The sequence below is a fragment of the Piliocolobus tephrosceles genome, chromosome 17 (genome assembly GCF_002776525.5).
Source record: "Piliocolobus tephrosceles isolate RC106 chromosome 17, ASM277652v3, whole genome shotgun sequence".
Classification (NCBI taxonomy): domain Eukaryota; kingdom Metazoa; phylum Chordata; class Mammalia; order Primates; family Cercopithecidae; genus Piliocolobus; species Piliocolobus tephrosceles.
The window spans coordinates 2,935,384-2,951,265 of record NC_045450.1 but is presented as its reverse complement, the minus strand read 5'-3'; the positions used below and the strand labels follow the sequence as shown (position 1 = coordinate 2,951,265).

Genomic DNA, 15,882 nt, shown 5'->3' with positions numbered 1-15,882 from the left:
AAAAAAAAAAAAAAAAAAAAAAGAAATATAGTCAATGGGCTGGGCACAGTGGCTCACACCTGTAATCCCAATAGACCAGCCTGGCCAATATGGTGAAACCCCATGTCTACTAAAAATACAAAAACTAGCCAGGCGTGCTGGTGTGCACCTGTAGTCCCAGCTACTCGGGAAGCTGAGGCAGAAGAATGCACTCCAGCCAGGGTGACAGAGGGATATTCCATCTCAAAAAAAAAAAAAGAAAAGAAATATAGTCAATGGTTTGGCTTTTATTTATACACATTTTTAAGAGACAGGGTCTCACCGTGTTGCTGGGGCTGGAGTACAGTGGCTATTCATTCAGACACCAGCATACAGCACTACAAGCTCGAACTCCTGGGCTCAAGTGATGGCCTCGACTGTGAGATGAGACTACAGGAACACACCACCACACCAGCTTGGTTTTTATTTTAATTCCAAGTTAGCCTGATTTTTGCTTGTAATCTAATCCTAGTTGAGTCATACACTCAGAATAAGGGAACAATTTCCAAGAAAGAGATTGGATACTAGGCAATTCAAGACCAGAGGGTAGTAATTCTCTCAACACAGAGAAAACATTAGTGTGGTAACAATGAATAAAAGACATGGTCAGACTACATGACCACAAAGATCCCATTTTCCAACACAGAAGGGGCCAGAAAACAAAGCAATCAGGCCGGGCGCAGTGGCTCAAGCCTCTAATCCCAGCACTTTGGGAGGCCGAGGTGGGTGGATCACGAGGTCAGGAGATCGAGACCATCCTGGCTAACATGGTGAAACTCCGTCTCTACTAAAAAATACAAAAAACTAGCCGGGCGAGGTGGCAGGCGCCTGTAGTCCCAGCTACGCGGGATGCTGAGGCAGAAGAATGGTGTAAACCCGGGAGGCGGAGCTTGCAGTGAGCTGAGATCTGGCCACTGCACTCCAGCCTGGGCGACACAGCGAGAATCCGTCTCAAAAAAAAAAAAAACCCAAAGGAATCACCTGGCAAGGGCTGATGTTCTCTCACACCCGGGGAGGCTCAGTCCCCAGGGTCACCAAGAGACAAACAAATGCTAGTTGTAACTTATATCACAAAAGGCAAATCACTCTCTTATATTTAAGGACTTATATTTCCCAATAGAAGAATGAACAAGAGATCTGAGCAGCGAGTTCACAGGTAAGGCAGGCGGTTCAAACATGTGAAGAGATGCATCAATGCATTACAATAAAGCTACATAGAGATACCGTTCCCCACCTATTATACTGGATAAGATCCACAATTTCACGAGACTTGATGTTGGCAAAGCTTGGGGGAGGAGGCATCTCATGTGTTGCTGGTGGGAGTGTGGACAGAGGTACAAACCCCTGAGAAGGAAACCCAACATTACAAATGCCATTTTCCCCATTCGTAGTGCCTTTAGGAATTTACCTTATAGATACAGAGGCGCACATACAAAATAACGCAGGTAAATGGTTAGCACTGGAAGGCTGGAACAAACTCAATGAGGGGGGCAGTTGCAGCTCACTAGGCAACCAAAAAAAGAATTAAAAATTATTTTTTAAATTTTATTTTTTTATTTTAATTTAAAATTTTTTTTTATTATTATTATTTTTGAGACAAAGTCTAGCTCTGTCACCCAGGTTGGCGTGCGGTGGCTCAATCTCAGTTCACTGCAACCTCTACCTCCCGGATTCAAGCAATTCTTCTGCCTCAACCTCCTGAGTAGCTGAGACTACAGGCGTGCGCCACCACGCCTGGGTAATTTTTTGTATTTTTAGTAGAGATGGGGTTTCACCATGTTGGCCAGTCTGGTCTCGAACTCCTGACCTCATGATCCGCCCACCTTGGCCTCCCAAAGCGCTGGGATGACAGGCGTGAGCCACCGTGCCCGGCCTTTTTTTTTATTTTTGATACGTGGTCTTGCTCTGTTGCTGGGGCCAGAGTATGTGGTACAACCATGGCTCACCATTATCTTGATTTCCCAGGCTTAAGTGACCCTCCCACCTCAGCTTCCTGAGTAGTTGAAACTACACTCGTGCCACCACACTCACACATTTTTTTAAAATTTTTTGTAGAAATGGAATCTCACATTGTTGCTCAGGTAGATCTTGAACTTCTGACCTCAAGCAATCCGCCCACCTCAGCCTCCCAAAGTGCTGGGATCACAGGCGCGAGTCACCGAGCCCGGCCTGCTTGTCCACATTTAATAAAGGTGATGTTCAGCCAATATAATCAGAACAATTGTGACGTTTTCATGGTATCCTCAAGGCTTGCTGCCCTCACACAGTCAGTGTTGCAAATCCCAACTCTCTCAGAGCGAGGAAAAGACAGCTGGCTCCAGCCCCACCCACCGAGCCTCAATTTCCTCATGAGTGACTGGAGTCAGTGACACCAAGTGAAGGCGGGCCCAGAACTTGGTGTTGTGTCATGCTCAGTAAAATGTCATTTTGCAGCTGTGTGATTTCAAAACGCTTTCAGACTCTCATGTCTAACTTCAGGCTCGTTTTCCGTTTTAAGAGGAGTCTGGAGGTGGTGGTGCCAGCAGACAGAGTGTGTGCTACTCGGCAAAGGGGCTGGCATTTAAAAAAACGGCCACCGGCCAGGCACGATGGCTCACACCTGTAATCCCAGCACTTTGCTTGGGAGGCTGAGGAGGGCGGATCACACCTGAGGTCGGGAGTTCGAGACCAGCCTGACCAACATGCAGAAACCCTGTCTCTACTAAAAATACAAAATTAGCTGGGTGTGGTGGCACATGCCTGTAATCCCAGCTACTGGAGAGGCTGAGGCAGAAGAATCTCTTGAACCCAGGAGGCGGAGGTTGCTATGAGCTGAGATCACACCATTGCACTCCAGCCTGGGCAACAAGAGCAAAACTCCGTCTCGAAAAAAATAAACAGAAATAGAAGGAAAAAATAAATTAAAAAACAGCCACCAAGGTCACTTCTTTCAAGAGCAGCCACATGACCATCCCTTCCCAGTCCTCACCGGCCCTAACCTCAGGGAACTCTGATGCTCATACCCCAGGAGAACAGTGGTCAGTACCAGGGAGCCTTACATATTGACACTGCTCCTCAGGCCCCGGCAGCCTGGCCCAGAAGAAGGATGTTAATAAGCACACCCACTTGTCTTACCTGTCGTAAGCTTCCTTGAGGTCCCTGGCCAGCTTGCACTTGGGCAGGATGTGATGGAATGGGGACTGAGGACCTTCATTTCCTACAAGAATCACAACACAAGATTTACAGCTCCCAAAGCAAGGAAACTTTTTGTTTTTGTTTTTGAGACAGAGTTTCACTCTTTTTTGCCCAGGCTGGAGTACAATGGCACAATCTCGGCTCACTGCAACCTCCGCCTCCCGGGTTCAAGCAACTCTTCTGCCTCAGCCTCCCAAGTAGCTGGGACTACAGGTGCCTGCCACCACGCCCAGCTAATTTTGTATTTTTTACTAGAGATGGGGTTTCACTATGTTGTCCAGGCTGGTCTCGAACTCCTGACTTCAGGTGATCCGCCCACCTAGGCCTCCTAAAGTGCTAGGATTACAGGCATGAGCCAGCGCGCCTGGCCTTTTTTTTTTTTTTTTTGAGACAGGGTCTCACTCTCTCACCTGAGCTGGTGTGCAATGGTGTGATCATAGCTAACTTCTGCCTCAATTTCCCAAGCTCAAACGATACTCCCACCTAGTTGGGACCACACACATGCACTACTAGACCTGCTAATTTTTTTTTTTTTGAGATGGAGTTTCACTCTTGTTGCCCAGGATAGATTGCAATGGTGTGATCTCAGTTCACTGCAACCTCCGCCTCCTGGGTTCAAGCAATTCTCCTTCCTCAGCCTCCCAAGTAGCTGGGATTACAGGTGCCCACCACCATGCCTGGCTAATTTTCTTGTATTTTTAGTAGAGACAGGTATTCACCATGGCCAGGCTGGTCTCGAACTACTGTCCTCAAGTGATCCACCCACCTGGGCCTCCCAAACTGCTGGGATTACAAGCATGAGCCACCACACCTGCCCTAGACCTGCTGATTTTTAAATTTTTTGTAGAGATAGAGTCTCGCTATGTGGCCCAGGCTGGTCTCAAACTCCTGGGCTCAAGTGATCCTCCCATCTCGGCCTCCCAAAGTGCTGGGATTACAGGTGTGAGCTACCACGTCTAGCCAGAAAGTCTTTTATTCATCCCTTTTCATAAATTTCTAACAAAATATATGCAGACTTAAAATTTTACTTCCTGTGATAAAGTCATAGATTCTAAAAAGACAATGTTTAAAAAAACAAAACTTTTGGATCGTTATTATGATAATTATAATTAGTACACAATTGGCCAAAACAGAAACATATTATAAATTTTGACAGATAATTGTCAAACATAAAAAGTTTTTCTTTTGTTTTTTTGTTTTTTTGAGACAGGGTTCTCACTCTGTCACCCTTGCTGGAATGCAGTGGTGCAATCTCAGCTCACTGCAACCTCCGCCTCCCAGGGCTCAGGTGATTCTCCCACCTCAGCATCCCGAGTAGCTACAACTCTGGGCACACATGACTGTGCCCGGCTAATTTTTGGGTTTTTTTGGTAGAGGCAGGATTTCACCATGTTCCCCACACTGATCCTGAATTCCTGAGCTCAAGCAATCTACCCGCCTGAGCCTCCCTAAGTGCTGGGTTTACAGGCATGAGCCACCACACCCAGCCACAAGTAAATTTTTACTGAAAATGCACCTGAGTCAGAGAGGCTGTTCTTTTATTGTTTATTCATGTCAATAGCTACTTTTACTTATTACTACAACAACTAAGTCTGACTTTAGTTTTGTCCTAATTCTCTCTCTTGTTATAGATGTGCTTGCCAAAGAAAATGGGGATGGAGAGTTTGTTACAGGTATCCCTCTGTTTTGAAATCTTTACAGTAGGCCAAAAAACTCAATATTCTATCTGCAAACGTTATTTTTAATAACTGATTAGTTGATAACCCAGTTAGGTCCTCCTTCAATTTAGCTAAAAGCAAAGAACTGGAAACTGTCCACCTCACCAGCTGGGTATTTCCAACGCCCTCTCCTGCCCCGGGAGTAAATACTTTCTCCAACAGGGCCAGGGCGAGGCAGAGCTGTCTGACCTACGTGAACGGTGATCATGCAGCAGTGTGTGGAAAGAAAGAACATCTCTGGTCGGGAAATCTGTTTCAGTACATCCATCCAGGAAAGTTCATCTACAAATGCGCCCCTTGGGAGTCTTCCTGTGCCCCCCAGGCACAATTGGTCCAGTGTGAAGATCACCTAACTTCTCCGAGCTTTAGTTTCCACATCTGCAAAATGGGGATGATCATGGACCCTGCCTTGCAAAGCTGTTGTCAGGACTTCATTTTCAATGCCCAGCTCATCAAAAGCCGAGGCTTGCAAGCTTCTGACTGCTCTGCTGCTGTTGGGGTGGGTGAGGCCCCACCACCATGTGCACCATTAACACTGAATGAAAGCCCCTCCACAGAGGTCTGCACTGCAGAGAGGCCACCAGCCAGCCCACACACATGCCCATCACGCCCTGCTGCACTCACCATCAGCCATGGCGGACACCTCATCCTGCAGCGCCAGGATCAGCTTGGCCTCCCGGGTGAGGTACTGGCAGCGGCGCTCCTCATGCTGCAGCACGGTGGCGATGCGACGGGACAGGTTATGCAGACAGTTTATCACTGACGGGTCTGCGTTGGCCTGCGGGAGAGAGACCATACACAGACTCAAATGTATGCACAGGGACACAGCTGGACAGTTTAAATGGAGCTAATACGTGTACACAGCAAAGTCTCAAACCATGAAAGAAAGCGTCTCTACTCCTTTCCCCCAGGCTCCTTTGCAGAGGCCACTGCTGCTCATTTCCTGAGTCCCCTTCAGGGCCCATCCACAGAAATGCTGGCTGTCAGCCCCCATGCTCTATTCCTGGGAGTGGCTGCCTGAATAGCAGCAGAGATGGCTCTGGAAATGTTGCTCTTAAGAAAGAACAATGCTGCCTCCCTCACAAAGGACTGAATGGAAGACATTAGTGAGCCATGTCACAAACTAGGAATAGAGCCTGCCCTGAGCAAAGACGCTGGTAGTGTCTGTGGTCACCACTGTACTGCTGACTACTGGGAGGCAGAACCAGCCTACAATGTGTAAGAATGCAGTCACAACAGGCCACATTACTACAGGGACGCACGGTACAAAAACAGAGGTGCCAGGCCAATTGTTCACTGAATACTTTTGGTCCTCAAGGATGCGAAGCTCTTCCCAGCAGAAGTGACACTGGTTAACAAGAAAACCAGCAGGCTCCAGGCCCACATCTCTGCCCCAGCACTCCTTCTGCAACCATGTTGACTGGGTCAAAGGACAGTGCAGGAGGCTCTCAGGAACAAGAGGGGCCCTCGCCCCTCTGGAACCTATCAGGCACCACAGTCAGCCAGGCAAGCACATCTGCCCAAGCCAAGGGCGGAGGCATGCAGCTCTGGGGATCTGTGAAAACACCTGAGGGAGCAGATAACTGGGCCAACCATGACTCAGTGCTTCTGGAGGCCAACAGGACTGCTGAATCATCCTGTGGGGGTGGAGATGGGACAAGGGAAACGGGTGAATGGTACTGCTGATTACAACCTCTGGTGCTGCCTCCCCCTCCTGTTTATCTGAGAGGGAAGGCCATGCCCAAAGTGTTCACAGCCAGGCTTCCGGGGCAAAGCCTCACCCAGACAGTAAATACTTTCTTCACCTGGGGCTGAAGAAATTCTCTATACTCTCATCAGATCCCATGTTCACAAACACAACTCACACCTGGGTGGACTTACAACAGGGCAGCATCCCTTGCCAGAGAAAGGACCGACTGGTGCTCCCATGCCGTGCCCACCACTGGGCAGCAGGCCTGCTCCTCCATGTCAAGGGCATCCCCTCAACAGTGTCCCTGGAACCAGAGGGCTGACACATGGGGTATATACAATTGCCTCAAAACAAAATACCCATTTAGAAGAAGAATCTGTGTATAAATACTTCTATGAGCAAAGCAAGGAGGAGGAGAATGATCCTGGATATGTGATTATTCAGCTGAGGCACAACACCGTCCATGAGTTGGATGTCCAGGGCCCATATGCTTGACCTTTCCAGACACAGAAGGTGGTGCAGTCCCCAGTGACGCCCAATGACCTGCACTCCGTGCAAACCCAGCATGTCCGTTTGCAAAGGTCTGACACTGAGTGAGGGACATGCTGAGAAAGCTAACACCTAGGGTGTGCCAGCACTAATAGGAACTCTTAGAGACACCATATTTTTACCAAACACAACATAAAGTGGCATGAAGTTTAAGGCATCATCTGTGAGACCTTCTCATCCCCAAAACTTGTACCCAAAGAGAACCAAGCCTTCAGAGTTAACTTCTAGTTTGCAGGAAATACAGGGACAGAGAGCAAGTCTGATTGCACAATGAGATGAATCCAAATGTGGAACGTTTGATGGAACAAAGGAAGGGGAGACCTCTGGATTGGCAGAGACATAAAGACACCACATGCACTAGCTGCACGGGTTTGCATCCTGGTTCAGACAGTCCAGCTGCGAAAATGCTTTAGCAATCAGGAAAAGCTTCAATGGAGCAGGTACTCGGTGATGCCAACTTATTAAATTTTTTCAGATGCACAAAAGGTATCATGGCCAAAAATTAAGTGCCCATATTTTACACAGATACCTTCTGAAGTATGTAGGGATGAACAGACATAAGGTATGGGACTTGCCTTGAAATAGAGAGAGGGAAGGAAATACATGGAACCAGGGTATAAAGGCACCTGACACAGGCATATAAGGTTTATCAGTCTCCTTTCTCTAGTTAAGGGTTTAAAATTTTTCAAAGTAAAAAAAAAAAAAAAGGATACATATATATTTTTTAACATAGGGTCTCACTGTGTTGCCCAAGCTGGGGTGCAGTGGCATGATCACTGCTCACTGCCACTTTGACCTTCCAGGCTCGGGTGATCCTCCCACTTCAGCCTCAAAAATAGCTGGGACTACAGGCACACATCAACATGCCTGGCTAGTTTTTGTATTTTTTGTAGAGACGGGATTTCGCTATGTTGCCCAGGCTGGTCTCAAACTCCTGGGCTCAAGTGATCCACCTACCTTGGCCTCCCGAAGTGCTGGGATTACAGGAGTGAGCCGCTGTGCCTGGCCAAAAGTGTATATTTTAAAAAGAAAGACTTGTCCACCCAAAAAATACAAATTCTTACATTATCCAAATTTCTCCCACTCGTCAACATCACGGCCAGCTGAAGTCCTACACTATCCTGTTTCCTGTTGTTGTTTTTTTTTTTGTGATGGAGTTTCACTCTTGTCACCCAGACTGGAGTGCAATGGCGCGATCTTGGCTCACTGCAACCTCTGCCTCCCGGGTTCAAGCGATTCTACTGCCTCAGCCTCCCGAGTAGCTGGTATTACAGGCATCCACCACCACACCTGGCTAATTTCATATTTTTTAGTAAAGACGGGGTATCTCCATGCTGGTCAGGCTGGTCTCAAACTCCTGACCTCAGGTGATCCGCCTACTTCGGCCTCCCAAAGTGCTGGGATTACAGGCGTGAGCCATTGTGCTCAGCTCCGGTTGATTTTATTATGGATAATCAATCCATACTTCTCCAGGTTCTGGTCTGATCTCCATTTCTCATCCTCAATGGCAAGAGAATGGGCCAGTGTAAAATAATCACCACATTGTTTAATCATTCCCCAAGTACTAGACAACACGATTATCTCCAGTTTAATTACTATTATAAAAATCTTGATTCCTGCTGAGAACAAGCTGGGGGGAAATCTTTATGCAGTTGTAAAAGTTGCTTGTTTTCTTGATAATACTCCTGACAGTGGGATTGCTAGATCTAAGGGCATCATATGCTCTGCTGTCAAACACTGTTCCCCAGAGATGAGGGCCTGCCTGCAGCATCCTGGGTGGGGCTGTGGCTGCTTCTCATCGACTGTCCCACAGTGGTTGTCGGTGTTGACAGGTGGACAACATTTGTCATGGATTTTGTTTATTCATTTGCTGGTTTTTTGACTTAATTCATTTTTCTTTGTGACTCTTTATATTATGTAATTACTTAAGAAATACAAAGATACTATGAAAATGCAAATACTGGCCGGGCGCGGTGGCTCAAGCCTGTAATCCCAGCACTTTGGGAGGCTGAGACGGGCGGATCACGAGGTCAGGAGATCGAGACCATCCTGGCTAACCCGGTGAAACCCCGTCTCTACTAAAAAATACAAAACAAATTAGCCAGGCGAGGTGGCGGGCGCCTGTAGTCCCAGCTACTTGGGAGGCTGAGGCAGGAGAATGACATGAACCCAGGAGGCGGAGCTTGCAGTGAGCTGAGATCCAGCCACTGCACCCCAGCCTGGGCGACAGAACGAGACTCCGTCTCAAAAAAAAAAAAAGAAAATGCAACTACTACAAAAGTGTATCAAGCAGAAAGTGAAGAACTTCTCCCAGAACCCTATACCCCAGAAGCAATTAACAAATCATTTTGTTTTAATTTGTAGTTCCTTATTTACCAACAACGCAGGCCTGTCTTAAAAATTAAGCTCCAGCTGGGCGTGGTGGCTCACACCTGGAATCCCAGCACTTCGGGTGGCCAAGGAGGGAAGATCGTTTGAGCCCAGGAGTTCAAGATCAGCCTGGGCAATAAGGTGAAAACTCATCTCTACAAAAAATACAAAAATCAGCAGGGGCCAGGCGCAGTGGGTCACGCCTGTAATCCCAACAGTCTGGGAGGCCAAGGTGGGAGGATCACCTGAGGTCAGGAGTTCAAGACCAGCCTGGCCAACATGGCGAGACCCCGTCTCTACTAAAAATACAAAAATTAGCTGGGCATGGTGGCATATGCCTGTAATCCCAGCTACTCGGGAGGCTGAGGCATTAGAGTCACTTGAGCCTGGGAGGCGGGCGTTGCACTGAGCCAAGATTGTGCTACCACACTCCAGCCTGGGTGACACAGTGAGATTCTGTCTCAAAAAAAAAAAAAAAAAAGAATAACTGCTAATGGGTATGGGGTTTCCTTCTGGGGTGGTGAAAGTGTTCTAGATCTAGATAGTGGTGATGGTTATACAACATGAATGTACCAGATGCCACTGAAGCATAGACTTCAAAATGACAAATAGTGTTATGTGTATTTTACCAAAACAGAAAGTGGTAAACAATGAAGTGCAGTCTGCCTGCACCCCGGAGGCGCCAGCACCACGCCCACTGCAGTCCAAGCTCCGAGTCACTGACGCGCTCGTAGCAAGAACGAGCTGCTTCTCCCCAGCCCCACTCCCTGATCTTAACCATTTACAGAAACACTCACCCTCAGCGCAAACACCACATTAAAAAGAATCATGGTAGGCGCTTCCCTCTTCGGGGAAGGATCCGTTTTGGAGACCTGAAAAAGATGCATAATTCTAATTAATTGAGACGACTTTCTAAGGAAAGCTGTTCAGAGCTATTCTACTTCAGGCATAGGAAAAGTCACCAGAACACAGCACCAAGGTCTCGGAGAAGCAATGAATGCCTTTGCTCTAGAGGCGTGCCTACTGCATGGACAGTCACAGCTACGACAGGACTGGGAAGGTCAGTGCTCTGACCCCTCCACCCCCACAACCGCTAACAGAAGTGAGCTGACAATGCCCACAGGGGACAGGGATGGCATGGAGAGGGGCATAAATGGGTGGCGGACCCAGACCACACCCCCACTGCTGTCCCATGTCCACCTGCATCCACCCAGGCTGTATCTGCTAAGTATGACGCATACTGAACAATTTAGGGACAAGACAATGTTCGGCGACAGCCAAGCCCTGAGCAGGGCCCAGGTGACGCCGCTCAGCAAGTCCTAATCTCTGTACTCCCGGTTCTGGCATCCAGCCAGCCTCACAAGGCCCAGGGCACTCAAGGGAGGCATTCCAAGGGGCACGAGGGAACTCTTCAAAGCCAACTACAAGTTCTGCCACCAGGGGGAGCTGGGGCCCCAGGCCGCCCTTGCACTCATACCCTACCCCGACTGCAACTCCTGTCTACAGGGTGTGACCGCAGGCAGGCTGCCAACTCTCCCCTCCAGTGCCTCCAGGTAGGGGACTGTACCGCAGCTATGGGGGCTGTGATGAGAAGGGAGGGTGAGGTCCAGGGGGCCAGGCACATCAACGGCCTCAGAAATTCCTTCCATGGAGGTTCACAAATAACACCACAGAACCTCACACAATTGCTGGATCTGTATAAATGTAGCTAAATCCTATGTTATGTGTTCTACCCTTCAGAATCTGAGTAATGCCATCACTGATCCTGCCTATATGCAGAGAGCTGACTGGCAGGCTCTGGTGTACAAGTTCCCTTCATCCTGCTAGCAAGATGAATTCCTCAGTGACACTGATTCATCAGAGAACACACAGAGAGGGTTTAGCAGAAAAATAAGTGCTAAATAATACTAATATTAGCTACTAGAGTGTCTTGTAATAAATAAGAGGAAATGCTTGCATCACATTGTAGAAAATTCAAGGGTTTGACAGATGCTAGTTAACTCATCTTGGCCTCCCCTGGAAACAGACATCCTATATATAAAGGGCAGGACCACAGTCAGTAGAGACCTAGAATGCAGACTGCAAAAGCTAGGGGCAGGGACTGAAGCACCTGTCTTTAGGGGCAAGAACACCTGTCTCTTTTTCCATTGGACTCTCAGGGTTTATGAAGATGCACAATTCATAGCAAATGTCTAATCAGGTCTCCTGCCCAACAGTTACTTTCACCAGAGCTGGTGTCAGCCTCAGTTCTGAGCCCCCCAGAGCCAGAATGGACCACGCCTGCCAGCCCAGGGAGAGCCACATCTACCCAGAGGGTCTTTGCGTGCCCAGGGAGAACCCAACCTGCCCCAGGAGAGTCCTATCTGCGCAGCGAGAGCCACACCTGCCCAGGGAGAGCCATACCTGCCCCAGAGCATGCTGTAGCAGTGTTGGGTGCCCAACAAACCGCACGTTATCAATCTTCAGTTCAAATTTTTGGCCACACATTTCAGACTTGGTTGCCAAAATTGTTGCCAGAATAACATCTGAAAACCTTAAAATGTAAAAGAGGTAGAATAAAAATAAGTTAACAAAGTACCACAGCACCTACCCTTCACCTACTGAGAAGGGTCTCAGTAAACTGCACCTTCATGGAGTTGCTCTGCCCCGACTGCTGATGAAAGCTACTAACAGTTGCCCTTCTGTAGCAATCCCAGAGGTTACGATGTAAGATCACCAGAATTACAAGGTAAAAGGCATGAGAAGCACAGACTGAAGGCACATGCTGTCATTTTTTGGCATGCTCTATTAAATTCAGGAGAGAAGCAGTTGCAGTTTGCTTTCAAAGGGAGGATCAGCTGGAGCCGGCACTGCCCTGAGGAGCTGCTCTTTAAGGTTCACAGGCAGAGGGGGCCTCTCCCAATTATACTCAGGTTTGCTGGGCTGCACCTTCAACTCCCAGGACCCTGGCCCTTCAACCACAGAACCGCATGGAGGGCAAGGGGACGGTGCACAGGGAGGCGTGCAGAGCGCTGACTTCCTTCCTGATAGCGTGGCTGCCCAGCCATTCTCTTATCCCAAACACTTAAACTTCCCGGTTTTTATCACGGAAGAAACTTTGTGCAAGATGTGCAAGCCCACTGTGATCACAGCTATTTCCAAACAGCAGAAATACAGGGTTGTACAGGACTGGGTGCCATGGAAAAGTGGGAACAGCTGTGGTGCGGGAGGGAGGGCATCCCTTTTCAAGGTCATCTGCGCCCTATGTCTCTTTACTGGCAATGCTGGTGTCTCCTGCCTGGGGGGATCCGGATAAGGGAGCAGCATCACCTGCAGGGGTGCTGTGGGTGGTGCTGACTCTTATCTTAGAGCCCAGGGCTCTGAAGGCTCTAGAAACACAAATGTACTACCTCTGATCTGGACCCAGAAGGGAGAGAAGTCCCATGCATATCTCTCCACCCAGGAAAAATACTTCTAATATCTAGGTCAGGAGGATACACTATCTTGGGGAAGGCAGCTCTAGCCTCCCCAGGGCCATATTCTTCCCCTGGACAGGGAGACCCCCCAAGATCCTAGAAGAGACCACTGAGGACAGACATTTTAGTGTGATCCCTGGTCATGCTTCTTCCCCGGAGGCCCTCTTGGCGAAGGGGTGGGAGAGACTAACATAACTCCTCCATATTGTGATAAAAAAGGAAGGTCTGCTTTGAACTGCACTGTAGCTCAGCTCTGTAATAGCAAATGGCAAGTAGCTACAGGATTCTTTGCAAGTCTACCATGGGCTGTGGGGCCCACACTGTTTTCCAGCCTTCCTCCTGCACTGGCACGACCCTCTAACCATCTGAAGTCATCCCAAACAAGCCCACAAAGAAACCACATACGAGGGTTTGGTCAAACCTATTTGTGCCCTTTGGAAACAGCCTCTCAACCCAGTCAGGTTGCAGTTGGACCTTCTGAAATCAATCTCGTTAGAGATATCCTGGGAAATCCAGGACCCACAGCCAAGTCCTCAGCAACCCACTGCAGGTCTCTCCTGCAGAGATGGAGGATTCAAGTGCCTTACACCATAGGCATAATATGCTTTCTTCAAAAACCCTAAATGGCTCACTCTGTCCTATAACTCCCATCTGTGGGACATGGTAATGTTGAAGGAGGGTTTGAGGTACTAAAACACCACCAAACGCTTCAGCTCTAGCAACTGATCCAGTGCCAACACCTCACATCCTATCTAAACAGTGCCCCTCCACTCTGCCACCAAGTGACTCAAAGGACACAGAGATAACAGAAAAATAACCACCACCACTCCAGAAACAGCCCAAAATCTCCACTAAAAACTGCTGCTCTGTCATAAAGAGTCACAGCCATGTCTCAGCCTCAGTCCTCAAGCACCAGTCCAGGGACCAAATTTAGTTTGGCTGTGAGATAGTTCCTGGGATTTTCAGAGGCAAGCAGTGGTAGCCCAACTCACATTTATAAATACCTAAACTTCAAGGCGCCCTCACAACAGCCAAATAAAAGGCTCTTTCTCTGCTAAAGGCCAGGGTCTGCAGAGACAGCCAACTGGAAATCTGTGAGCTGAAGTAAAAAGTCACATTGGGCTGGGCACGGTAGTTCACGCCTGTAATCCCAGCACTTTGGGAGGCTGAAGCAGGTGGATCACCTGAAGTCAGGAGTTCGAGACCAGCCTGACCAACATGGTGAAACCCCATCTCTACTAAAAATACAAAAATTAGCCGGGCGCACTGGTGCACGCCTATAGTCCCAGCTAGTCGGAAGGCAGGAGAATCGCTTGAACCTGGACAGCAGAGGTTGAAGTGAGCGGAGATGGTGCCACTGCACTCCAGCCTGGGTAACAGAGCAAAACACCGTCTCAAAAAAAAAAAAAGAAAGTCACATTGACTTAGTGGCTGTTCATGGAGCCCTCTGAGGCAGCCAGCAGGGTGGTAGGTAGCCACTCTGTTTATCTGAGCAAATCTGGCCCACAGAGAAATCTATTCCTCACACCTTAATATTACACACATATAATGACAGAACACTTTTTTTTTTTTTTTCCCCCGAGACGGAGTCTCGCTCTATTGCCCGGGCTGGAGTGCAGTGGTCAGATCTCAGCTCACTGCAAGCTCCGCCTCCCGGGTTTAGGCCATTTTCCTGCCTCACCCTCCCGAGTAGCTGGGACTACAGGCGCCCACCACCTCGCCCACCTCGCCCAGCTAGTTTTTTGCATTTTGTAGTAGAGACGGGGTTTCACCGTGTTAGCCAGGATGGTCTCAATCTCCTGACCTCGTGATCCGCCCATCTCGGCCTTCCAAAGTGCTGGGATTACAGGCTTGAGCCACCGCGCCCAGCCTTTTTTTTTTTTTTTTTGAGGCAAAGTCTTGCTCTTGTCCCCCAGGCTGGAGTGCAATGGTGTAATCTTGGCTTACTGCAACCTCCGCCTCCCGGGTTCAAGCGATTCTCCTGCCTCAGCCTCCCGAGTAGCTGGGATTACAGGTGCCTGCCACCACGCCCGGCTAATTTTTGTATTTTTGGTAGAGACGGGGTTTCACCATTTTGGTCAGGCTGGTCTCGAACTCCTGACCTCAGGTGATCTGCCCGTCTTGGCCTCCCAAAGTGCTGGGATTACAGGCGTGAGCCACCGCGCCCTGCTCCATGACAAAACACTTGAGTGGCCTTTTTTTTTCCCTGGAGACGGAGTCTTGCTCTGTCACCCAGGCTAGAGTGTAATGGTGCAATCTCACTGAAACCTCCACCTCCTGGGTTCAAGTGATTCTCCTGCCTCAGCCTCCCAAATAGCTGGGATTACAGGCACGTGCCACCACGCCCAGTTAATTTTTCATATTTTTTAGTAGAGACAGGGTTTCACCACATTGGCCAGGCTGGTCTCGACCTCCTGACCTCATGATCTGCCCGCCTCGGCCTCCCAAAGTGCTGGGATTACAGGCATGAGCCGCCGCACCCATCTGGCTTTATACTTTATACAGTGGGTCTGGTAAAGTAATATGCATAAAGACAGAGTTAGATTCATGATATTGGGGGTGGGGCAAAACTTACAAACAGCAAACTGAACCATAAACAAAGTGTCTTTTTGTTTTATTGGCTTCCAACATTTATAAAAATCCTTTTCCCTCATTTTGATGGTGAAAGGCCTAATAAACGTACTGCAACACAACAAAATATCTGTTACAAAAACTGAAGATTCCTGGAATAACTTGGATATTCAAGAGAAACACGTTTAGGAAGATGAACCAGCCCAGCCAGAAAACAGGCCAGACCTTCCATCGCTGCCAAGCTCTTCTGGAGCAGGCTTGCTCTCTAGCTTGGGCAAAAACAGGGATGGAAGGACATCCTGGAAAGGAGCTCAACTCTGCTCCCCCCACCCACCTT

At 48.6% G+C, this 15,882-nt stretch overlaps 1 protein-coding gene across 13 annotated transcripts in view; it reads right to left on the bottom strand.

Annotated features, from left to right (window-relative positions):
- The window catches only part of NPRL3 (NPR3 like, GATOR1 complex subunit), a 63,970-nt gene that overhangs the window by 29,757 nt on the left and 18,331 nt on the right, over positions 1 to 15,882 (bottom strand). For 6 of the 13 annotated variants that reach the window (XR_002725672.3, XM_023189074.2, XM_023189069.3 and 3 more), the window contains 5 exons: positions 11,923 to 12,052; positions 10,317 to 10,391; positions 5,535 to 5,688; positions 3,133 to 3,214; positions 1,427 to 1,522 (listed from right to left, as the gene is read on the bottom strand). Coding sequence is in view for 12 of the 13 variants with exons in the window: in XM_023189074.2 (XP_023044842.1) it covers positions 1,427 to 1,522; positions 3,133 to 3,214; positions 5,535 to 5,688; positions 10,317 to 10,391; positions 11,923 to 12,052 (537 nt within the window). In the remaining variant the exon portion in view is untranslated. Of the gene's footprint in view, positions 1 to 1,426; positions 1,523 to 3,132; positions 3,215 to 5,534; positions 5,689 to 5,787; positions 6,073 to 10,316; positions 10,392 to 10,719; positions 10,739 to 11,922; positions 12,053 to 12,145; positions 12,193 to 15,882 lie in introns of those variants that run through there. The other 7 variants (XM_023189071.2, XM_023189070.2, XM_023189078.2 and 4 more) reach the window with 5 other exon arrangements.